Source organism: Zonotrichia albicollis, chromosome 6 (assembly GCF_047830755.1).
Source record: "Zonotrichia albicollis isolate bZonAlb1 chromosome 6, bZonAlb1.hap1, whole genome shotgun sequence".
NCBI classification, from domain to species: domain Eukaryota; kingdom Metazoa; phylum Chordata; class Aves; order Passeriformes; family Passerellidae; genus Zonotrichia; species Zonotrichia albicollis.
The window spans coordinates 27,425,376-27,450,122 of record NC_133824.1 but is presented as its reverse complement, the minus strand read 5'-3'; the positions used below and the strand labels follow the sequence as shown (position 1 = coordinate 27,450,122).

At 41.1% G+C, this 24,747-nt stretch overlaps 1 protein-coding gene across 8 annotated transcripts in view; it reads right to left on the bottom strand.

The window, feature by feature from the left end:
• Positions 1-24,747, bottom strand: part of SMOC1 (SPARC related modular calcium binding 1) — a 169,973-nt gene that overhangs the window by 78,516 nt on the left and 66,710 nt on the right. For all 8 annotated transcript variants that reach the window (XM_026793639.2, XM_026793638.2, XM_074542869.1 and 5 more), the window contains 2 exons: positions 8,903-9,074; positions 992-1,104 (listed from right to left, as the gene is read on the bottom strand). In XM_026793639.2, the coding sequence (XP_026649440.1) occupies positions 992-1,104; positions 8,903-8,972 (183 nt within the window). In that variant the 5' untranslated portion in view covers positions 8,973-9,074. The remainder of the gene's footprint in view (positions 1-991; positions 1,105-8,902; positions 9,075-24,747) is intronic.

The window sequence follows — 24,747 nt, the reverse complement described above, 5'->3', positions numbered from 1 at the left end:
ATCACAAAAAAAATCTTTCCTCTCCTATCCCCCCAGGCATCACAAAATGTTTACACCAAATCCAAAGTTCTCTGCCTTTCTCATCTTTTTTAAGAAAATATTGATTCTGTCTTGGACTTTCTTTTAGCTTCAGAAGACCCTGCAAACAACCAATATATCCTAAAATTTCTCCAAGAAAGAAGGTATCTAGAACAGTATGAGATGTGTGAAAAGTTAGGCAAAAAACATTCTGTGATTTACCTAAACCCACAAAATAGAGGTCCCAGGTTTTGTAGGTTGCGGGTTTTTAGCTTTTTAGATGCATGCAAAACTGAGCAGACAGCATGAAACTGTGTCAGGAAAGTGTGCATGAGCCATTTTTAACAGCCAGTTCAGTCAGCACTAGGGCACCACCCAATATGCAACGGGTAACAGAACCAGGTATCACTCTTCATTTCTACCCTGCTCTGGCAAACTTCAGCGACTGAACAGTGAGGAATCAAAAACCCAAACAAAACAGCCTCATCTCCTCTCTGCCAGTCCTCCAAATCACTACAGGTTATATAGCACAAAAAGTAACCAACAGAAGGAAGAGGCTGAACAGACTGCTTTTATTCCTGGGATAGATGAAGCAGTGGTAAGAGCAGAATCAGCTGCATCCACCCTGCTCTGTGTGTGTAAGCCACACCTCTCTTTGCAGCCCCTCTTCATGGAAAAAATTACCTCCCCTGCAACTGTTTTTTTTTTTTCTATGCAATGCTGAAAATTATTGCCATTTTTTTCTGTACTACACTGGAGCTGGGTGCTATTGCATATGTGTATGTCTTTTAAGGTATTGTGACAGAATCAAAACTTCTATTTGGTTAACAAAGTTCCCAGCTTTCAAATTTTTACCCAAGTAACTGGGTCAGAGTGTGCACCCACTCTGCTATCATCACCTGGTTCACCCCTTAACACTGAATCTCCCACAGACACCCAAAGCCTGGCTGAATGAAGCAAATAGAAATTTTACCTGCATGAAAGATCCATCCTCATTGCATTCTGGGATGAAGACTGCTTCCTGAGGCTTCTTTGCCTGTTCCAGTGCTTGAGCTCTCTCTAATCGACACTTGCTTTGGCCAGCATCTACCAAGAGAAAAGCAAAACTCACATTGCAATTTGGCCTCTCCAAAAGCTACCAGATGACCCATGCAGCTGCGAGGGAAAAAACCCCAAAACAAATAAATATGAAGTATAAAAGACCATTACCTGTATATTCACAAGGTAGATATGGAGTTACCACTCATAATCCTAAAGACAAATATGAACTCAGACAATGAAATTACAACTCAGTTAATTAAGAACTGCCTAATTTCCTAGCCAATAGTTTTTATGGTCATCTAAGGACCCTGGAAGCTTCTTTCAACCAGCACTGGAGCACAATGCCCACACAATGAAATGCCATTAACAGCCTGAAATTGGATGGCTGAGTATCACCAAATAATTCAGTCCAAGCAGCAAGCAGTGAGGAAAAGAAATGATGATCCCCTCTTCTCTGAGTAACTCTCCCAGGAAGATACTAAAATAGCCAGCCATCCATATGAACTTCCCCCTCTGTATGGTTCAGATGAGGCAGATACCTCGTTTTCTGTGCTTTCCTGAAACCCAGCTTTTACTTCTAGTCCCAGTGCTTACAGCCAGGTGTGCATTACAACTTTCTCATATCAGTTACTCACTTTGGAGAAAAGAAAAAAAATTGCTCTGCAAGCAGAGTTTGAAGGGGTTAAGATCTCAGTTCTTACTTCAGATGATGGCAAAGTGTAGCATGACCTTAACCCCTTCCAGGTGGAGCTCATGGTTACAGAGTATACCCAGATAAGTCTAACTCTAATGACTGATGGATAAAAAGAGGGAAGTTCTGCCCTGCAGAGAACCAGACTGACTCAGTGTTTACATTTTAAAACATCAGGTCTAACAATACTGCTGTTCAGTCTAGAAAGAGAAGGAAAACAGTGAACATCTGTTTCCATGACACTCTGACACCAGAACTAGCACCTTCTTTCTTCTCCCATGAATCCACTTACGAAAGATTTTTAGTGTGGAAACTTCAAAATCTTTTAGCAGCACCATACAGAGTGAACAAGTTTCAATCCTCATTGTACCAGGCATGGAAATCATGGAAATCATCATTTTGGTTAACAAAAAATTCCACTGGATCCCTGAAGATCCCATTCTGTTTCATCAATCACATGAACTTTGACAACAGAATCACTAATACCAGCATTAAATTAGAAAGTCAGTCTGTGTTCTTAGAGCAACTGAGTTCACATTGTGTGGCAATAGAAGTAACTTCCATCCAGGCATCTCTAGACACAGAAATCAATGACAATGCTGTAACTAGTTTTGATAAAGACAGACCACAGCTTTCAGGCTGAGCACTTTATTTATACATCTGATAACTCAAGAGATTAAGTTTTTGTCAACACAGTTTCATTTTAAACAGATCACATTACTTCCCAAAAAGGATTTCACAAGTCTTCTGAAGTTATGAAAATCAAACTGCTCTCTCTGGAAAAAGAATGATTCAGGGCAATAGCACACAGTAAAGATGCCAGCTGCTTAGGCTCTGCATTAGGAAGCAACAGTACCTGTAAGAATTCTGCCAATAACCACTGAGTGATTACAAGTTGCTCACCTCACCCCTGTGTGACCTTATGTCACTTCTGATCCTATGTCACTTATCTTTAGACTAATTTGTTTGTTGGCTGTTTGCAAAATACCAAAGCATATGGAACTTTGATCTCAGGTGGGCCCACTATGCACCTGTATAAAGTGTGAAATTGTTACAGAATAAAAAATACTTGAATAAAATTTATACTGTATTTTTTTTTTTTTTAGTTATCCATCAGCTTTGACATGGAATTTCCTTTTTGCCTGCTTGCCAATGTGACCAGATGATCAGACCTTGTTTGCACATCTCCAGTGGAGGATAGTCCTGCCAACTGATCTTCCAAACATGTGCTCACTCTTTCAGCTGAAAAGGAAGAATTTGCAATGCTTTTAACTGGAACACCTATCACCTGCAGATCTCCTGTTCAAGCTTAAGAATCTAATCTTGCTTGGCAGGATAGAGGACATTACTACAAAACCAGATGGTGTGCCTGCACTTCGTTTCATATCTGCCTGACTGAAATCACTTTCAACTTCTGCTTCACAGGAGACAACCAAGTAGCGGGAAAAAAAAAAATCAGCATAGATTATGGAGATGTGCACTTGCAAGGAAAAAAACAGGTCTGAATTTCTTACATGACAATCAAACCACAAATTCCCAAATGAAAGTGTTTTCTAGTCTCTATATATGAGGATACAAGACTGCAGACAAGCGTTTCTGGTTCCTCTCCCGAACATAAAACAGAAGCATAAAGCACTTCCATATACCATCTGCTTTCATGCTGGCACACTCACAACTACGCGACTGAAACTGAATGCATCAGCACTGAGCTGGTAGAAACAAACATTTTGTGAGATCCCCCACAGTACAAATACATTAGAAGTCCAGGCAGAAGGGAAGCTAACCCATTTCTTGTCCAATTTGTCTAATCAACAAAGAAACCTGCACAAGATCAAGCCCTTACTTTCAGAAGATAACATAAACACATCATTGCTAAGGCTACCATGTCTCTCCTGGCAATTTTAACAGGCCTTTATAGATTGAACTCTCTACTCCCACCCAGCAGAGCATACTTCAGAGCACACCACCACCACACCACAGTGTTGAAGAGCTCATCGTTGTTGCAGCCCCTTCTGCACTTCAGTTGTTGGCTCAAGCAATGACTCTTCCCAAATTGCTGCTGAAGTACAGAGAAGAGAAAGCTTTTCTCCTGTTCATGAACACTCAGGACTGATTACTTCTCCCATCCTCCCTCACTGATTTCCAAAGGGCATGCCAGTCCTTTTACAGCCTTGATTTGGAACACCTTTATACCACGCTGGGTGGAGAGGTGCATGCATATTGCTATCTTTTTTGTCAGTCTTCCACAGATCAGTTCCAGTAAAAACAGTGCCTTTAAGATCAACATTTACCAGTTTGTTTTTAAAAGGACTGTCAATCCTTCTCTTCCTCACTCCACAGGCTGGTATTTTTATAATGTTTGCATCAACATGTGATTTCAGTGAGATGACTTCACCTTGCTATTTTTGCTTTGTTAATTAGAAAATGTAAAGTATTACATAAGTGCCAAGTGTTTAAAAAGTAACTGTCAAATAGCTCACCCCAAATAAGATGCATTACAAATTTTACTAAAGCCTAATCTTATGAGTGAAGGTTCATATACGCTATTCTGCATTTTGACTGCTTACCCAAGTGTTTCAGCGCTTTCTTGACTGTTTTTAGAAATGTTATCTGGAATATCAAACACCATGTTTATAAACCAGAATGGCATTAATGCATTCCAGTTTCATGGTTCAAGCAGACTAAATTGGACACTTTTCCCTCCATTACATTAGGTGAAAAACCAAATCAGCATAACTGCTTTTGAAAGCAGACTTGCTGAATTTTACTTTAAATATCTTCAAACTTGGGACACATTCACTGTAGCTCAGAAAGCTGCCTTTTAAAGAAAATTAATTCTCAAGCTGGGAGCTGGCAACGAGGAGATTGTTAACTACAAGTGATATTTTTGACATCTCTGGCCTAATCAGCACAAGGCAGGTGCACATAATTTGGATTTTGCAATGATATTGGCTAGTTACCATGGCTGATCTTATCCATGAATAGTTTATTCAAACAAGACCACCGTGTCCCTCATAATATACACACTGCACTCCTGAACAGGCTCCAAGAATTCCAGCAACCTCTCTTCAACAGGCAGAGGCAGTATTGACACCATACAACATCACAGTATAAAGACCCAAGCTCTCCTAACAACACAAAGTAAAACATCTCCAGGATTCACATAACACTAGCAGCAAATCAATACAATGCAACCACTAAAATCTATTAAAGCTACTTACTTTTAATTCTCTTATGCTTGTATCCAAAGTTCAAATAGCAAAAACTGATCAACTATTTTCAGTTCCATTAGGTAACTGTCTCATAAAGGCCAGGTCTCCACCAGACATGAAGCAGTTCAGCTACACTAAAGTCAGCACGTTCATACCCATCTACTCAATTATCTGTGTATTTGCAGAAAACAGGCAAAAATGGATCTCAGCAAACTACAAAAACATGCTTGTCTATTGTACAGGATATTAATCATTAGTCACTCTCCTCACTGTTTTCCACTTCATTTGGGCCAAGTCCTACACCAGGAATCTGAAACTTGGCCACCCACAGAGAATGGTTCATGTTGGTAGGGACCACTGGAGGTCGTCTTGTCCAAACTTCCTGCTAACGTAGGGTCCCTTGGAGCATGCTACTCAGGACTGATTAGAGACAGCTACAGATATCTCCAGAGGAAGAGACTGTACAACCTCTTTGAGCAGCTGTTCACGCAGGTCTCAAACCATTTCACTGTCCACATGTCCAGTCTGCACTCCCTAAGCTTTCCTGTGAGGATATCATAGGAGAGGGCGTCAAATGCCTTCCTGAAGTCCCGGCGGACAGCACCCACTACTCTTCCCTCATCTATCCAGCCAGCTGTCCCACCATAGAAGGCAATCTGGTTGGTTAAGCATGACTTCCCCATCCACACTGACTACTCCTGGTCACCTTCCTGTCTTCCTTTCACATCAATGCACTTTGTTCCTTTTTTGATATCCATATTGCATTCCTACTCCAGAGTTCCCTAATTTATTCAGAACATGCCTAAATTTGCAAAGTGATCACAAGAGCCATTTTAGATTTTACTAACTGCTGCCAAGGAAGGACATTCTTACTCACAATCAAGGGAGAATAAAGCAAATTTGAAGACAAAACACATGGATCTAGTAAGCAGACAAATTGGTTTCAAAACATCATCTCTGTCCAACAAAAATAGTAGGTAGAGAAGATTATCTTCAAATAATCCACCAGTCAGAAGACCTGCCTTTCTAGAACATTAGCCAAAAGCTGTGTTCATTTACTGTCTCCCAGGAGAAAGGCTGAAGGTCCTGCTACAATCTCCACCAGTAACTTACAGCTGGGTTCACTCTACACAGTGACTTGTGATAAGAGCAAACTCTGTACCAGCAGACTTATCAATCCAATTAATAAATCTAAAGAGAACGTTTAGAACACTCCTGCATAGTAATTAAATAAGCCAAAGAAGCTCCTAGAAATCAACCAGTTCACACAGAACTTAAATGTACTCTAAGCCACAGATACATACCAGTAAAACAATCACTGCATAAATGCCTCTTGGCAAGCTGTCAAGATTAACAAGTATTTGTCCTGCACCCCCCCAGTTTTGAGGTGTAACTCTTATTTAACATCTGATATTACGACGCCTCCTGAGAAAAGATTCAGGTAGCATTGCTTGGCTGTGTATTTTAGACACAGCTATAGCATCTGGAACTATTCTCTAGAATCCCATCAGCGAGGCTCCATTTTCCAGGGATGCCATAATTTGATCGCCTTAAGCTACTCCTGACTCTTAACCCTTTGTGATGCATGAGGGTTTCGAGGGAGTTCAGATAATTTAGCACTGAAGGAATTTCACTGAAAAGCACGTGAGGAAGCTAGCAACAAATAAGAGCTGAATAAGGGTTATAGCTCCCAAAGGGCTGGCAAGATTTCATCTTTAAAGGTCCTTAGATTCTTGAGAGAGAACAGAGCATTAACTTGAATCAAAAAGGTTCTGTTCTCACTATGGAAACCATTCTGTTTTCCTTGGCACAAGCACAGTTCAAGCCATCAGCTTATACACTGGAAGCCTATGATAATCTGGGCTGCAGAACTATGCCTTGCTGTCCACAGGATACTTTCTCTTCTACTTATTTTAGTCGCCTGCTGTTTTTCCCCTTTCAGAAAGTGAAGTGCAAGTTAAAACTTCTCATTCCATAAGGATAAGCTCTTGGGTGCAGTATCTCTCACAATTGTACATGACTGAGCTTGAAGGCCCATGGGATCCCTTACACTTCCATGAGAGCACCCCTGTAGAGCATGTGTCATGCAGGAGAAGTGAAGGATGTTCAGGGTATACCCAATGTCCTGCTGCAGTATAGGGTGCTCAAAAACTGCTGGAAATACCTTCCTTTTTGCAAGTACACAATACAGACCTGGCCAACAGCCTGTAGTTCAGCACAGCTGTCTCACAACTGCCCACATTTGCCAACAACTGTGATCTTTATGCACTAGAGGTCATGCTCCTAATGCAGCTAGAAAAACAAAATACCTTTCAAGAGCTGCACATATGGAAATTACCAGCTAGGTTAAATTTGCATGTGATATACTTGAAAGAATATTCCTGCTTCACAGGGATTGGCAGGAGCGCCAGTGGGTTAAAAGCAAGATTTGCAATTTATAAACACTCCCAGGCTGTTAGGTACTGTATAGTACCACAGAGTAAGAGGAAAAAGGAAAGGAGAATGCAAGTTAGCTTCAACTAAACATTACAGTTGCATCAGAAAGCAGAAAGAAAATACACCTTACCTGTGTCCAAGACAAAAGAAGAGTCTCAGTTATTTCTTTGGGACTCTGGAATCACAATATGCAGCAGGCCGTGTAGTTTGGGAAGCAAATTTTGTCTACTTCCATAAACAGTTTAGTATATGGATGTACTGCATTTCAGCAGTCATGTTTTAAGCAATTGAACAGTGCCCATTTATATGCCAATATCAGCTAGGGAGCTGCTTATTTGAAACACTCTGCTCAAGGATTGAAAGAAAAAACAGGACTCTCACTATACTGCCTCTTATTGTGATACTCAAAAATGCATCATCTGCAAGAACAATCCAAGTGCTTCTCAAGCTCTGTGAAGAAAAGTTCTGGGTTTCCAGTATTTAGAAAGAAGCCTGATTCAAAGGTCTCAATCCATACTATGGGAGAAGCTGCCATAAACCAACGCAGCAGTGGTGGAATAACAAACAAAAAAAAATATATGAGTAAGTTTTTCCCAATGAGAAACTGTTTAAAAGACAGCAATATTTGAAGTGAGGCTAATAATTCACCCGAACTATAAAGTCTGTCAATACAATGAAAAGAGATTTCCATTTTATATCAAGTAATTCTAACAAAGATACATTTTTACAATAGTAAAAAAGCCTTTATAAATAAATTCCAGGCTTAAATGAATTCTTTTTATCCTGTCACATGGATTTTAATGAGTTTCTCCTGTCACATTAATCCACTGCCAAAAACACCTGTGCCATCTGCCCTCTGAGCCAATCGTGCTCTCAGAAAATGGACTCCACTTCATTTTTCACTTCATTGTAAATGCAAATCACTTGTGTGACAAGAAACTTTTTTAAAGAGTTATTGGTGTCAACTTCATCTTTAGACTAAGAGCTGAATTGAGGGGCTGTATTCATACTTCCAAATGTTTTAAAAAAATCCATGTAAAGCCTTGCATGCACTGCTTTCTTAAATAGCTCAGCACAGAAAGGCTGTGTATGTCTGAAAAGGGACTAGACACCTAATGTGCATCAGATTCTTCCCCACTCCAAATTCCTGCCAGTCAAAGGGTCAAAGGAGTCTTGATTCCTCATCAGCACAGGTAGCAAGGAAGAAGTCTGCTTTCAGGATTTGGTTTTGTACTTCCATGGGTCCAGCTGTTTCTGTTTGCAGAAATATATTTCAGCCCTTTTCCAGTGATGTCTGTGGCTCCTTTGCTTTCTTTCATTGATAATTCAGTCAGCTCATACTCTATTGCCCAAACCAAGACTCAGACACCCATGCTTGCAGGAATGCACAATTGCAGACCAGATTACTCTCAGCGCACGGCACTAAACTCAAAGGTCTAAGAACTCAGTTTCTTACAAGGCTGCCCCCTCCTCCTCCTCCCAGAGGCATTTGGAATGCACCTACCTTTGCAGCGGCCGCGGTGCGTGACGCTCAGACCGGGCTCGCGGCACTTGGCTCTCTGGTAGTCGCACATGGACTCGTACGTTCTGCCGTCGGACGCGCACAGCGGCTTGGACTGCGACCGCGAGCAATGCAGGTTACACTGCGGGTCTCTGTCACGGTCGCTGATTAAAAACTGAAGGACGTGGAAGAAGGAGGGAGAGAAAAAACAGTGGTTTTGTTTGGTTTCCCAAACTGAGCATGGTGTATTTTTTTTTTTATGACAATAACAATACGACTATAATGCATTTTAAGCTGCCTCACAAAGCTGACCTTGCCTGAAGGGAGCTTTAAATGAAACACGTACATCTTTAAAAAATATTAACGGTCTAGTCCATTCTTTTTAATAAAATGGAAACATTACTCAGTCTGCCTCACCTCTAAAAAAGTAAGATGTGCAAAGCCAAACACAACCCACACGGGAAGGGCAATACTGAGTCACAACAGCCTAGCTTGCCCAGTGCTGTGCCACAAACAATATCAGGTACTAGACAATTTTAGTCAGACAAAAAATTTATCACCAAAGACAGAGGAATACAAATAAACTATCAAGATCGGCCTTGGTAGTTGAACCATACATTAACCAGTTTTATATCAGTGATGTTTTTGAAAGCATTGTTTATATCATCTGTGAATACCACCTACCAGAGCATACCTGCACACTCCCTAAGTCCCTTTTTGTTCCCTCCTGATGACACCCAGCACAGCTGGCAATTGCACTCCATGCATCCCACAATCTAATTGCACACTATGTGAAAATCTATTTCCTTTCAGAAGTTTGAACTTATATCATCTTTCTGCATACCTCTTCTTCCTGGGCATTTCATCATGATGCAACCCATTTTGTACAAATGTGGCATCCTTCGCCAGTCTTGCATAGTTTGAATAATCCCAACCTTCCTACTTCTTACTCAGACCACTTCTCTCCATATCGTGATCACTACTGTTTTCCTTGGCATTCTGCCTTATTTTTGGTGATGGGGAAACCCACAATGCACATGAGCCCCCACCTTTTGTCTACTTGTTCCCTGCAAATCCCAACATCTGGAAGGAGTTTACTGCTGTACCCTCAACTCTACTCTGAACTGCCTATAGGGACACCCAGGTCTCTTTCCCAAGTTCATATTGTTTTCCTGAAGATCCAAACTGACGGCGATCTTTCCATAACTACTTGCTTGCAGAAATTTTTGGCAAGTCATGATAGTAGCAGCCTTTTTCTCTTTCCATACTACCCCACTTAGTGGTTCGTCAGACCTTTAATTATTGCCCAAACCCAATCACTTGCTCACAGGAAGATTTCAGAGGATTCTTCAAACAAGTTCCATGCAGATTAGGCAAATAAAAGGCAAGTCAAACCTGCCTTGCACTTCCCCATCCTTACCTCCCCTTTCTACAGACCCTTGCAAGCCTGGGGGCACCAGAGCTGCTCTCTAACACACTGATATCCCAGCCCACTGTCAAAGCAGTTCTGAGCTCAGCAGTTCAGAGCCGGCCGGCAAATGGGCACTGACTGACACCCTGCCTGCATGCCCAAAGACACAGCTCTCCAAGTGTGTTGATAGCTGGATGCCTTACAGGGAAGTGTGAGTCACTGCCATAATCACCTTGGTGTTACAGTTTCCTACAAAGCTGTCTACTCTATGCTTTGAGGTTAAAACTGTTGAAAAAACATTGCCTGAAGCCTAGTTTGGATTGGTTTCTAACCACTCCAAGAACATGCATCTCTGAAATTTGGTTGCTGGTAAGTTTTTTCATTACAAAAAATTTTTCTCCCCAGTTAAATGAAAAACAATTGAGAAGTTTCATATTTTCATACTGTACTGCAGGATCTTTTTAAGACCAGCACATTACTAAACCCCCTATTTAAACATGACAGCTGGGAAAAGTAAGCAAGGTTTGCATTCATTTTACTTTTGGTGGGACAAACATTTTTTAAGATCTCCTCTGCCACAGACTTGACATATTTGTTACAGTACGGTGTTTTTGAAATGTTTTTGTTCCTTTTCTGCAACACGTTCTATAACCTGGCAACACCTGCTCCAAATGGGAAATTGGAAAATTTAATCCTGAAGGCAATTTTAAATTGTTTATAGAGACCTGGACTAGACTATAAAAACACTGTAAAGCTGGACCAGATTTTTTTCTTTTCAATGGTTGGACTATCACAACTTAACTTGGAACTGTTCTGGCGACAGTAATGTCTTTCTGTTGCCCCCAAAATGCAAATATTGGTAGTGACTGTAAACATTCAGCAAAGAGCAACAGACTGAAGATGCTGAAGCCTCCTCTCAGCATGGGATGTCAGACACTGAAAGTATAAACAGACTTGCAAAGCAGAGCTGCCTGATAGGACAGTATAGTGCACATGTAGCAATTAAGTATTCAATTCAACACAGGAGCCATTCTGGTTTAGAAGGAACACACAGATCTCCTATTTATCACAACTGGAGACCTGAGTTACAGACATGAAACTTTTTGCAAATTCCTTGTCAGAAGCTGAGTTCCACAGGTATGAGTCAGCCAGAGGCTCAACAAGAAAATCTGGAATACTGGTTCTCAGCATCAAACACTATTACCGACTTATTGAAAGTCTTCTTGTGTCATGAAAACTCAAGCCTTCTGCAGCCTGTACCAAAATATTTAGTATAGAGGGGACTAATACGTCAAGAACACCCCTTTGTCATTCTAAAGAACAGAAAGTTGTTCTTAGGGCTGACAAACAAGTTAAACCTAAGGCTGTGGAAGAGCTTTCCTCAGGTGCCTCCTTGCAGACAGAGAAACAACTCGACATTGATTAATTATGAGGGCCTGAGGAAACATGCAGAGCACCCCAATGCAGTCTGTGAAGTTCTTGCCTACCCAAATTAAGCCAAGAATCACGTTATTAGAAAAAAAAATTTAAAAAATCAAAAGCCTTTTTAGCATTTGTAATTTGGATTACAGTAGGGCGCCCACACAGCACGTTCGGTGCTTTCCAGACACTGAAGATGCCACACCTGCCTTGCCCAAAAAAGTTAATGGTTTACGTAGTTGCACAAGATGGTGCTTGTTTTGTTCAGGTAGATTGTAACTGTGAGTCTGCATTAAATTTAAGAAGGATCCAGGATCACACCTGTCTGATCAGAGTTCTTCTCACGCAAGCAAACTATGCTGCCAGAAAGGCCAGCAATATCTCCAGGAGATCTGAAGGGCTTCAAAAACTCCCCTTAAGAGTAGGGTACCTGCTCCACTGCAGCTCACAGCCCTTATCTTTGGTCAGTAACCCTGACAGTAGACAGGTATAAAATGGTGGTTCTTTGTCCCCTTCTAGCAGGTAAGCATTCAGGCTGCAGAAGTGATGGTCAATGCAGACCACACACGGACATTTAATATACTAAATGCTTTGAGTGCACATCTCCTCCTGCCCAGCAGAAAAAGTCTTCCTTGAGCATTTTGCTAGTCTAAGAGCATGACCTCCACTGTAAGCAACTTCAGCTGCATGAAGAAAAAGAATGGATGAATGCTAAAACTTGTCTACCATGGGGAGACCCCTTGGTTCTGTAATTTAAACAGCTAGGACCACAATCCATATACAGTCAGTTTGATTTTTATTTTATAAATCCTACTTTTATTTTAAAAATTCTACAGGCACTGCTTTCCCAAGGACACAGCCCTGCTCCAGAAGAGCTGCTTGGTCACTGCTGGAGATACTGCTGAGCTGGGCTGAGGGCTGTGAGCAATGTGCCCTAATGCCTGGTGCCCATCCTCCCCAAACAGAGGGGACAGGAATGTGATCTTCTGGTCTTTCCAGGGGAAGAGCAGCAAGGTAAATATTCTGCCTTTAATGTTAAATGTCCTACGATGACTTTCAAAGTCCAAATCAAAGCCTGATGTCCCAACAGCTCTGGGATGCACACACAGACAGACTTTGCAAACAACTAAATCACTACTCACAGAGCAGTGCTTGGTTCTCGACACACAGACACACAATGCGAGCAAACCTGGACTCAGGGAAAAAGCAAACCTGCAAACATGTGCAGCACCAGCAGGTTTCCAAGCTTCATCTAGAAAGAAGAGGAAAATAATTATCTTAGCTCTGAAATTTTTCAAAGATTCTTCTTGATTTCTGTGTTCCCATTTGTTTCAGAACAGACTACAACCAAAGCAAATGGGATTGGAGACAGCTTATCAACTCTTAACTCCTCCCTTTTCCTTCATGAGAAGAAAGCTATTAAAAGTACAACTAAAAGGAAAACAAACAAACCACCACAAACACAAAACCTCAGCTAAAAAAAAAAAAAAAAACAACAACAAAACGAACAAACCCCCCTCCAAAACTAAAAGGAATAATCTATTTAACAGGAAAAAGTTAAAATTGACCAGACTGCAAATGGGATCTGTTGAATATAGACTCAATACTACGATAATTAACACTAGTATTAAGCAACAGTATTTGTATTTATGTAACATTTATTTACACTAAGGGAGTCTGCACAGTGCCTATTCCAGCCAGTTTGAGTCCCTGCCCTAAAGAGTTTCCAGTTCAATGCAGCTCTCAGAGCATCTTTTTATGTCAAACGTTCTATCTGTATAAGGACACAAACCTCCTCCTTTAGCAAATACATTTACACAGGTGCTTGCAGAAACCACTTCCCAAACTGCTTTCTACTTTTTCAGACTTGAAAAGAAAAAGGGAAGATAAGAGGTCAGAAATAAGTTAACTTTGCCAACAAAGCATATCTGTTCTTTTTCTCCACACCTCAACACCACTGCTGACAAACAACAAACACTGATTAAAGGGTTTTTAATGCCTGTGAAGGAAAGCAGACTCCCTGCAGCTGCACAGCAGCTGGGAACACTTGTGTTATTTAGCAGAAAAAGGTCTGACCCCACAAGTGAAAATGAGCTTGGTGGTCACTCATTCTATTCACCATCTGGGTACATTATAAGCACAAACAGAACAGCAGAGCCTTTTGTGATGGAGGTAACGAGAAATGGCCAAGGCATTGTAGTACCACAGTAACATGCCTTAGCAAGGCTTCAGGGAAAAGAGAGAGCAAGGGACACAAATGACACGAACGTGAGAAAGTGGAAATCTATTGAGAAACAAATCTAGCGTTCACTACAGATCAAAACAGAGGTGCCTCTGCTACTTAGCAGCTTCAGTTCAGATTAGTACTGCAGAGTGCTGCTGCCAACAAAACTGAGATAGACAAAAACAGCACATGCAATACTTTACTCCTGTTTTGGCAGATTTCAAGTTTGAAGACCCTTAGAACAGGTCTTGGGAAAGGTGATTCATCTACCAAAGGTGTATATTCATATGGCACAGATCACCCTCTCATTAGTCAAAGTACTCAGACTGGCCTGACTTAAGTACAAATGAGCAATGAGTTCTCTCCTTCCCAGAGAGAACTCCTCAGGAAAACAATACCATTTTACACATTAAGGGAGACTATAAACTTCTCAACATTTTTGTTGCTGTTGGTAAGAATCATTTCACATTTTTATGCTTCAGTTTCAGGCTCCAAACTGGTGCAACCAGCCATTCTGGAGGCAGAACTGGAGCCAAGTTACAGTTTTAATCAGGGCAAGACTCTCAGCCCTATGGCAGGTTGCCTACAGGGCACAAGGGCCTTAATTTCAACCACGGGTTTTGGACTTCAGCCAAGTTTCCTGCCATGGAACCAAAATCCTAGCAGGTTTCACAGGGGTCAGAGATCCTGTTCTGAGCCGGAGACCCAAAATGCCTCGCTTCTAGGAATACAAAGAGGAGAATTTGAAAGTCTTAAAAACTCTCTCAGGGTCTGCAGTCTTCCACATGCAGGAAGATACCAACCAGAGCCACCAAACTCCCAACAGCTGACTGGGCTGTCCAGCCTCTGTCCTGAAAGTGCCCACGCAGCCTTAGAATCTAGCAAGTGAAAAAAGGCCTTTGAAGTGGACTTCCTGGGAAGTTTGTCATGTGTTTTGGGGCAGGGGAAGGAAGAGATTTATTTATTTTAATATACCCTTTCTGGAAACACTCACAAGTTTGTACTTCACTGGCACCTGGATGACTTATTAAGACAAAGGTTCTCAAAGTGCTCCATCTTAAGAAGTTCCACTCCTTGGGTGGAGATTTTTAGCATCCTACAGTTTTATACAGTTTTTAAGACTTAAGGCTTTCCCAACAAATTTCAGAAGGGCACTTCCCCCAGGTAGAAGGTACTTACAAGAAACATATTGTAATACTTTTATTCCTTGAGTCACCCCTCCTGGAAAGTGAAGAGTCTAGCCTAAGTTAAAGCACCACTTACGTTTCAATCCTAAGCCTCCAGCTGTGCAAACAAGAATGGGTTCAAAGCACAGAGCCTGTGCTTGAGGATGGTAAAGACTGAGCAAATGCATGGGAGCACACTGCAAAGCCAGCAAACTCTACATTTATTTGCATGAGTTGAATTCAAGACAGTTTTTTGCTCTTACAGGCTAGAAACTTCATTTTTCTACAGTGATTTTTCTTTCCTCAAGCTTTGCTTTGTGTAATGCAAAGGCAGCAATGAAGGGCAGCACTTAAGGATTATGCTTCATCTGTTAGATTACTTTTAGCTAAGAAATAATACTTTGGTTTTCTTTGCAATCTGATCCCCAAACATGATGCAGCAGCTGTGTTCTGTTTTTAGAAGACGAGGTACTAGATCCAGAGAAGCTGCCTAATGGAGGAATTGAAGTGCCCACCAAAGGTTTGGTAGAAGAGCCCACCAAGGGTTTGGGAGAAACCCTTAGAATTGCACTTCATCTCAGAGCAGCTCTCTGGGATTTTTATTGTTGTGATTTCATTGTTTATAGGAAAAAAAGTCATTGCAGTCAGAAAGTGAACTTTTAAAATTCTCTATTTTTGTTTTTGACATGCAAGTTTATGGAAGTGCCTAACTACATTTACTTGTGGGAAAGAAAATGCCAGAGACACCAGGGACAAGAAATTAATTTCATATTTTAAAATAATCCCTTCTCCCACACAATTGTTATATCCACATGGCTATATCACCTTCATAAAATCCAAGTTCAGTTTTGAAAGTCACAAGTTTAAGCATCTCATAAGTTCAGTACACCAATCATCTGAACAGTGGAGGAAACCCAAACTTAAACACAAAACAGAAACTTCATCTTAAGTCTCACATTTCTAACACACAACTTTTAAATCTTTCTAGTAAGTCTGGCAGTATTAAGGTAGAGAATGATTTAATTTATTTGACGTAATTACTTCAGTTTCTGTTAAAACTCACTCTCCTACTCAAAGCATTCCTGCAGCCAAGGTAACATGTAAGCCTAGAACAAATTTGAGATTATATTTAATTTGTCAAACACATTGACAAGAAAAGGTATGTTTAACTTGGACTATTTCTTCTCTTTACCTTTGCTACTATACATGTTGAACCAGATAGAAAATCCAAATGTTTGAACAGTCAAGCAATGAACTTCTTGTCCCAAGACAATAACAGCAAAACTTCCATTAATATAAAACGTGGAATCTTGTCTTCACTAAATTGTATTGTTTAATAACACAATCCAGTCTTTCCAGTTTAAGGAGTCCAGTGCTTATTCAGCATAACTCAAAAAGCAAACTCAAAACACCGTACTGTATACCTTATGCCAAGTTAATCTCTCAGAAACCATATCCCCTACTTTAGCCTGTCAAAATGATAGCTGAAGCTGTTGATCTCCACTAGCAAATGTAGCAGGATTACAACTTCGTGCTGTCACTAGGTGAGAAGTCAGCGATTCCATTGTAATGGGATATGTTCTTCTCAAAAGAAGCTCCCAGAAAAGCAGAAGGGCTGAAGTAATACCAGGTGTATACTTCAACAAAGGACAGTAATTCAAGCAAGATTTCCATGAAGAGTAATCCCCAAGCTTCCCAAACATTAGCATACTGAATGCTTCAAACCACTGCTCAGACTCTTCCTCCTCGGCCCCAGGTCTCTCAAGTCATGGAGACTGAAGTACTTTCTTACCCTCCACTGTATAAACCACTAAAAGCCAGTTCCAGGATTTGTCGACTTCTGTGGGAAGTCTACCCACTTACAGAAAGTGGCTGTGAAATAATACTTTCTTGAGCCTATTTTCCCTCCTGCACTACTTTTAGCAGGACTGGCTATGCAGTTTCAGCCTAGGAATCCTTCCCAAATCCCCATTTGCAAGAGCTTGGAGTACTGGAATAGTCTTGATATAAGCTTTCCATGTGAGTCGTTGGTATGTTCTGTGGGGCTACACATAAAATGCAAGCATGTCTCATGACAACTAAGTTTTGCTGAAGCATTCTTAAATTAATAAGTTGTTTGATGAAGTACAAATTCTCTGTTGATTTTTCATCAGTATCCTGATAAGTATAAAGGCCTTCCTTCTAAACCCAAAGCCCCTAAAATTTGTCAACATCACCTGACATCAATTCACCTGGATCCCCTTCTCTTAAACATCTTATCATGCTGTCTTTCTCTCAACAATTCCAAGTACTTTGCCCTTTACTTGCACAGTGTTATTGCTGAAGAGTGGGCACCTACTCTAAGCAGAGTCTCCAAGTTGGTTGATAAGCTTCCTAAATACCCCAAACTAGCAAGATAAAAATTACATATTTTTCCCAAGAAAACAAAAGTTTCTAGCCACGCCAGAGATTGCCCACTGCAAAAAGCAGATAGCAAGTCTTACCAAAGATGGCCTCATAACCTCCTGAACACTGTCTCCTACGTAAGCACCAATCCCTTCGGCATGCACAAAAGGCACATTATGTAAGTACTCACAGCCAGACATACAACTGAGTTTACCTCAAGCCAGACACCCTTTCCCCACTTTCTAGTTTACACCACAACCACTGTCACCCTTCAGCCACAGCCATATGTATTAGACACTATTACTGTAGACAAAGCAGGTGTATGAACACCACCACCACCACCTCTGGAACTGCTCTATTCTGCTAGAAGATAATCTTGTAGGTAGACATGATGACTGAACATAGTTTGCAAACTCCGTTTGGCAGTCACATCTTCAGGGTTGAGCTCCAATGGAAATAAAACTATACAAGGGCACTTCTTCCATCACAAATTATTTGTCCTTGTAGATCTTCCAGGATGGAGAATGCCACCCATTATAACTCGATAGCTCTACAAACTTTGGTCCCTAAATCAATTCCTCAAAAATGCTGAAAGAGGCATTCAAATTGAAGCTGGCATCCAGCCTTCATTATGTTTGGTGTAACTGCTGCCAACAGCAGAACCAAGAAGTAGATATTAGAAATAGCTGATCTCATTAGTTCAAAACCTACCAAGGGCTGGCTGCCCATCAGGAGATGCATACTAAATGAAGGTCGAGTCTGACATTCCATTGCACAGACGGAATATTAAAAAAGGAGATACTGAGAACACTCAAGGGTTCACTTTCCTTAACTATATTCTTACCCCTTTACACTCCAAATACAATGCTTAACTGAAGATGGTTGCATCAGGAGCTTCTCCCCACTTCATGCAGCTTTACACTTGCTATCATCAGCACTCCAGTGGCAAAGCTTCTGAAGGACTGTCTGGGGACAGAACTGACACGTCTCCTTCTACGGGCCTACCTTGCCATCTCCAGAGAGCTGTTCAGAGCTGGGTTCTGGCCTGATGAGCTATACAGAGTAACAGCCTTCACCACCCACAGGTCTCAAAGCTGTAGAGAGTAATAAAGGAAGTAGCCCCCATTGCTGTATTACTCCTCTGAAGTGTCAGAGACAGCAGAACTGAAGAAAAGACTGGAATTTCACTTTGTTCATACATAATATCATGTATTCTTATTAAATACAGAGTAGCTTGTAAAAGCAGCAGCAGCTTTCTTACATTTATTACTAACATTATTCCAGTACTGTTAAAAAAGAAAGGGTTTTTCCTAACAGCATAGAGGATGTGTTATCCCTGGACTTCTGGTTTATAGATTAATTGGCAACAATAAAGACATTCTCCTTACCAGAAGCGAATGGTTGGTTAATAGATAAATTAACTCTTCAGTTAATTGCCATGAGGTACTATTGACTCCCCCTACATCTCACTCCAGTAGTGATGTCCACCTACCAACACATGCAGTTATTTAACTTTAAGATCATGTGCATCTGATCTACAGACAAGTAGTTTCAGAGACTCAGCTTTCTACAAGTCAGATGACAACTTTTAAAAAGATCATCTAGATATCTTAACTCTTGCTTCAGCAGGCCAGCAGAGAATCTTCTGAATAGCCCTTCAGTAGGATGCTGTCAACATCATAAGTATCACAGGCTTGGCTTAATACTCACTGCTTCAAGGGCCAAACCCACCTTGGTGTATTCTACAGTGATCCAGACAGACACATTAAACACAAGGCAACTTTTAAATTCAGAGTGAAATAACCCAGCCCTGATAACCAAGGAAAAAGTGTGCCAGCCAGGAATTTAGAACAAGAGCGAAAGAATCAGGAAAGGAAGTACAAAAGCGAAATGAAAGCTCTGTAAAAAGTCAGAAAAAAATAACTTTTCCTTCCAACTCACTAAGGGAAAGATTCATTGTTTCATTACTTCATTCTGTAGCTCTGTTTGCATTGTATTTTACAGTGTTTACCAGTAATTCTCATCCTTCTACTTACATTTAAATTAAATGCTTCTCTCAGTTTTGTAGGCTTAACCATCCAGAGTTTAGCCCTGGGAAGAAAATGCTGGACAATGCTTTCTTAGACTGTCAGGCAGTTACAGCCTTTTGGGACAGCACAAGCAGTAGCAGAAAAGCTTTTCCCACTACCAAGATCTTTCTGCATCACAAATTGAAGAAGCTGCTGTGCAGAAAAGCTTCAGGATAGGAACTTCCATTCTGCTGGCATGAAACTTATTCTCTGCTCTCCACTCCTGCCTCAAAAAAATAGTCAGTTATTATGACAGTCTAAATATAAGATAAAAACCTTTCCATAACAGATAAGATGCATGAACTGGTTGCTTCAGGAATTTGAAGTGCTACAGAGAAACACTTCTAAGAGAACGTGCTTGTGTGAGGCAAGAAGGAAGGACCTTTGTCAGGGGCACCATGGTTAGCTCCAACGCCATCATCTTCTGTCAGACAACATTCAGAAGAGTAAGTACGTTTCCTGATTCCTGCAGACAGGACTTGTTTACAGTAATTACTTGTGCCTTTGTTAAAAATTGTAGCAGTAACCTAGGTGCTGACTGTGAACTTTGAGAGGAAAGAAAAACAGGTCAAGCATCTCTACAGCACTGCCATTCACTGAAGAGCCAAACTAGGCAACACACTTTCAAACTAGTAAGTTGTTAGTGAGCAAAGTTTTCCAGACTGTTCAAGCACAGTTCACATGCCTTCCAATAGAGCTTGGAAGTAAGATATTGTATTTTAGCACTACTGCTGAACTACCCAGCAATATTACTCCACACTAGCATGAAAACCTGCTTTTGCATGAGAATCTGTTTACACAGGTCAGGCATATTTTCCATACTGAAGTGACAGATGTGGTTTGTATGATCTTCCCAGCAGAACCTCTCCTGCTGAGCTCTACAAGGAATCACAGAACAGAATCATTTCGTTTGGAAAAGACCTCCATAATCAAGTCCAACCATTAACACAGCACTGCCAAGTTCTCCACTAAACCATGTCCCTAAACACCATATCTACACATCTTTGAAATGCCTCCAGGGATGGTGACTCAATCACTTTCCTGGGCAGCCTGTTCCAATAGTTGGCAACAATTTCAGTGAAAAAACATTTCCTAATATCCAATCTAAGCCTCCCTGGTGCAACTTTAGGCCATTTCCTTTTGTGCTGTCACTTGTTACCTCAAAGAGGCCAACCACCACCTGGCTACAGCCTCCTTTCAGGCAGTTATAGAGAGCAATAAGGTCACCCTGAGCCTCCTTTTCTCCAGATTGATTAACCCCAGCTCCCTCAGCTGCTTCTCAGACTTGTGCTCAAGACCCTTCCCCAGCTTCATTGCCCTTCTCTGGGCACACTTCAGCCCTTTCAGTGTCTTTCTTAGAGCAAGGGGAATACATCTCTAAGCTGTCACAATGCTGCTATGAGGTCTGCAGTTTTATTACGCAGAATGGGAAGCAAGGACAGTAGTATCTTCAAATGAAGAAATATTTACAGGTATCTTGATGCTGCCCCAGACTGTCGACATGAGCTTCCCCAGTAAAATACAAAATCCAGTTTCCACCACAGCACTTCCCTTCCTCCCACTGTGTTATAGATACATTTAACCCCCCACTCCCAAGAAGAAAGGTGTTAGTGACTGATCTTAATACAGGCTGTTCACTCTCAGGGTGACAGCTTTTTCACAACATTTTGTACTATAGAACTGTTTATTTTAGTGTGTTTACTTTCAAGCTACAGAAAGGGCAATTCTAGCTACACTGAATTTTTCACAATTTTGTGAGGTGCTGCAGAATACTCATACTGCTTCCTTATTGCTAAAAGCAGGCATACTTTCCTTATTTTCTGGGGAAGTAAGTTTTGAGTATTTCTAGTTCTACAGCATTTCATTTTAAACACAAATGAAGTTAACTTACATTGTCACCAAGCCCCTTGCAGTCAAAAGCTATCCAAGCCAGTGGGCTTGGATATCTTTGGTATCTTTTACAGTATTGCCATACATGAGCTGTTCTGTCTAGGACTGACAGCATTCCATACAAACAGCCATCTCTACAGCAATTCACACAGCACTCGCCAGGGTAATTTTCTTCCAGTTGCCCTTCACTGGGGTTTTGGAAGTGCTCAACCAACATTGTGCTGCGATCTGTGCATCTCTGCAGTGGAGGCTAAAAAAAATTCTAATATACATATCAGTCTGTTTTTGCTGTCTGCCTCCCTGAAGGGAGCAGGATATCAGTCTTTATATAAGCAAATATGAGACCTTTGCACAATAAATCTTTGACACAGATAATTGGCAAGATTATTGCAGTCTCTCATCTTCCTTTTCAGGGCATGTTATTGAAAAAGCTATGGGAAAACATCTGCGGTTTTATCTGGATTCCTCAGATTTTCTGGATCTCTTTCTGTCTGGTCTGAGACCTGGCCTCAGTACAAACACATACTCAGGCTCACTGGTCAGGCTTCTCACAGCGGACAGAGACCAAACTGACATTCTTAGCCGACAGACTTAAAGCAGGCTGTGATACTAACTTCATACAGCTTTGTGACTGCTTCAGGCTATGGAGAGTACTCACACCATCACCACATCTAGAAGAATACAGTGAGCTTCTGTAAAGGGTTAAGCAGCTTGCTTTTGTGCATTCTACAGCTTAAGAGGCTACTGGGCCAATTTCATCTGAAGAAATGTGCTTCTCTGACCCAAATAATTTAGGTTCCTCTGCTGACTGGAGAAAATTGTCCACCTTCACAGCAGCCGGGACCATGGCCAATCAGAAGATGATCCCAGGAAGAAGTGACACCAGCAGAAAGGATCAGAAACAGCAGGACTTGCTTTATCACTGAACAGCACAACTGAAGGGTAGGCTGCCTAATGCTCATGCAATACTATACTGCTTGAGGGGACAGCAGGCAAGCATTGGCAGGGAACAGGGAAAGTGAAATATTACTAATCACTTCTCCCCATTCACCTGCAGCCACCCATGCAAGAATTACACCATGTATTTTTCCTCATTCAAATAACACAGCAACAACAAATTACACGCCCTCACTCTGCTCAAATGTAAGCCTCAGGAAAGAACTAGACATCATAGCTATAAAGTGCTGCATGCCCCAGTTGAGGTTCATTTAAAAACAGGTAGATAGATGGCAATAATGAAGGCCTAGATTGTGGTGATTGGAACACATTGCCCAAAAAGCAGCTCAGAAGCATATAAATGTTAGCAAGACTGTTCTCAGCAGGCTTCTGGCTGAGGAGGAGCCTGTTCTGGTGCAAAGGACCTCTCTCTTCTCCTCTCCCTTGAGCTTGGGAACCTCTTCAAGATGAAGAGTCATCCCAGGCACTAGTTGTCTTAGTAAACATTGCTAAATCCTAGTTTCACCTGAAAAAAATCTTGACATGCTGAATCAAATATCATTCCACTTTTTACAAGCTTTTTGGTCATGAGGCAAGAGATAACTGGAGGGGTAATCAACTTGAAGAAATTTAAGGAAATCCAGCTGTAAAAATAGGAAGGGAAGAGTTAAGGAAAAATTAATTTATATTGTTTGCTAGGACTCCAGGCAGATACTAGGTCAGTTTAGGTCAACTGTTACCCAAGAAAAGAAATACCTGGGTTTAAGAACTTGGAGTGACAGTTTCATTAAAATTGGTTTAATGGGTGCATGAGAAATGGCTGTGTGTCTGGCCTTGCTACAAGGTTTCCTGGACCTTAAAGATATAGGTACCTGAAAGATTCCAGACTGAATCAAGTTGCTTATCCTTGTCAATCCTGATTTTGCCATGACTGTTTGCTCCATATGTTTCTCCACTCAAGTCCCCTTGTAGCTAGACACTCCCCTTTCCTCACTCTGACTTGCTGACACTTGGTCTTTGCTCCTTTTAAGTTTCAGACAGGTCTTACACATTTCATCTGCCCCCTTTCAGTGCCTAACTGCAAAACACTGAAACCTTCAAGGAAACTATTAAAATCATGAAGAGTCATCTCTGATCCTCCCAGCTCAAGTCTGCCAGCTCTCACACAGAAATACCACTCTGTACCCAACTCTGGAAAGACATTCTCCTCCTAGCAATTGCATTAAAATCTTACATATACAAATATTGTTACCAGCTCCTGCACCTTCTCCCCAGGTTTATCTGCATGCCAGACTGCCAGTTGATTTCTACCCCTCCTCACTATTCTAGGTCCTCCACCTTCATCTGAACTTCTGCAGCTTCCTGGGCCTTTCTCTCCTCCCACTTACAGTTACAAACCCAAATAATTTCACTAGCCAGCTTGTCATTTAGAATTCAAGTAGAAGAAGGAAGCTATTAAGTTTTTGAGGAAGCTCCTCAAAAACCCTAATTATACTCAGTAATTCAGCTCTATCACTGGATATTATTTTGATCCCCAAACCTTCTGCTACTGGTTACAGCTCAAGTACCACCATATTCCTTTGTTTTCCAGGACTTCTGACTCCAGACTACAGAGAAATAAGACAATTCAATGCCGGTGTGGTTTTGATCATCAAGCCATATGACAAATTTTACATCTTGAAATCTGAGATTTTATTCCTATTCATTTTAAGTAAGAGGGAAAGGTAAGTGTAGCCTAGCACAGACTTGTTGGCACAGGGCAGAGAATCAGTAGCCTAGTTTCTTGCAAAGATTTTTAGAAGCACCCCACAACAGTTACACCTGGATATCAAGAGATCATCAAGAAAGCATTAGTATTACCCGAAATAAAAGCAGAATGGAAAAGAATATGAAAAAAAATTGCAAACTTGAATTATTCTTAAGAAAATACAAACCATCAGAAAACAATATCTAGCTGTCCTGCAGAGACTCCACTCTCTGGATTCAGCTAGCTTCATCCAGTGTCACCAGAGCCTGCTAAGAGCACAAGTACATAAGGGCTCACATAGGACTAGGATTTATTGCAATTTCCAAGTCTGTCTGTTAAGGCTCAGCCAAGGAACTTCCTTCTTCCCTCTCCCTCCCTCACTGGAATTCCCTCATTAGTAAGCACATACTTCTTAGAAACTTAGAAACTTCTTAGAAACACAAACCTTCTTAGAAAAACATTTGCAAGAAAATTTAGTCATAAATAACCACTAGGTAAAAGGGAGGGAACACTTTAGGAGGTAAAACCAGAGCCAGATTGTGAATACCTGTGAGCAAGGCGCAAGGGAGGAAGGTCTGAAGTTTGCACGCAAACAGACTGA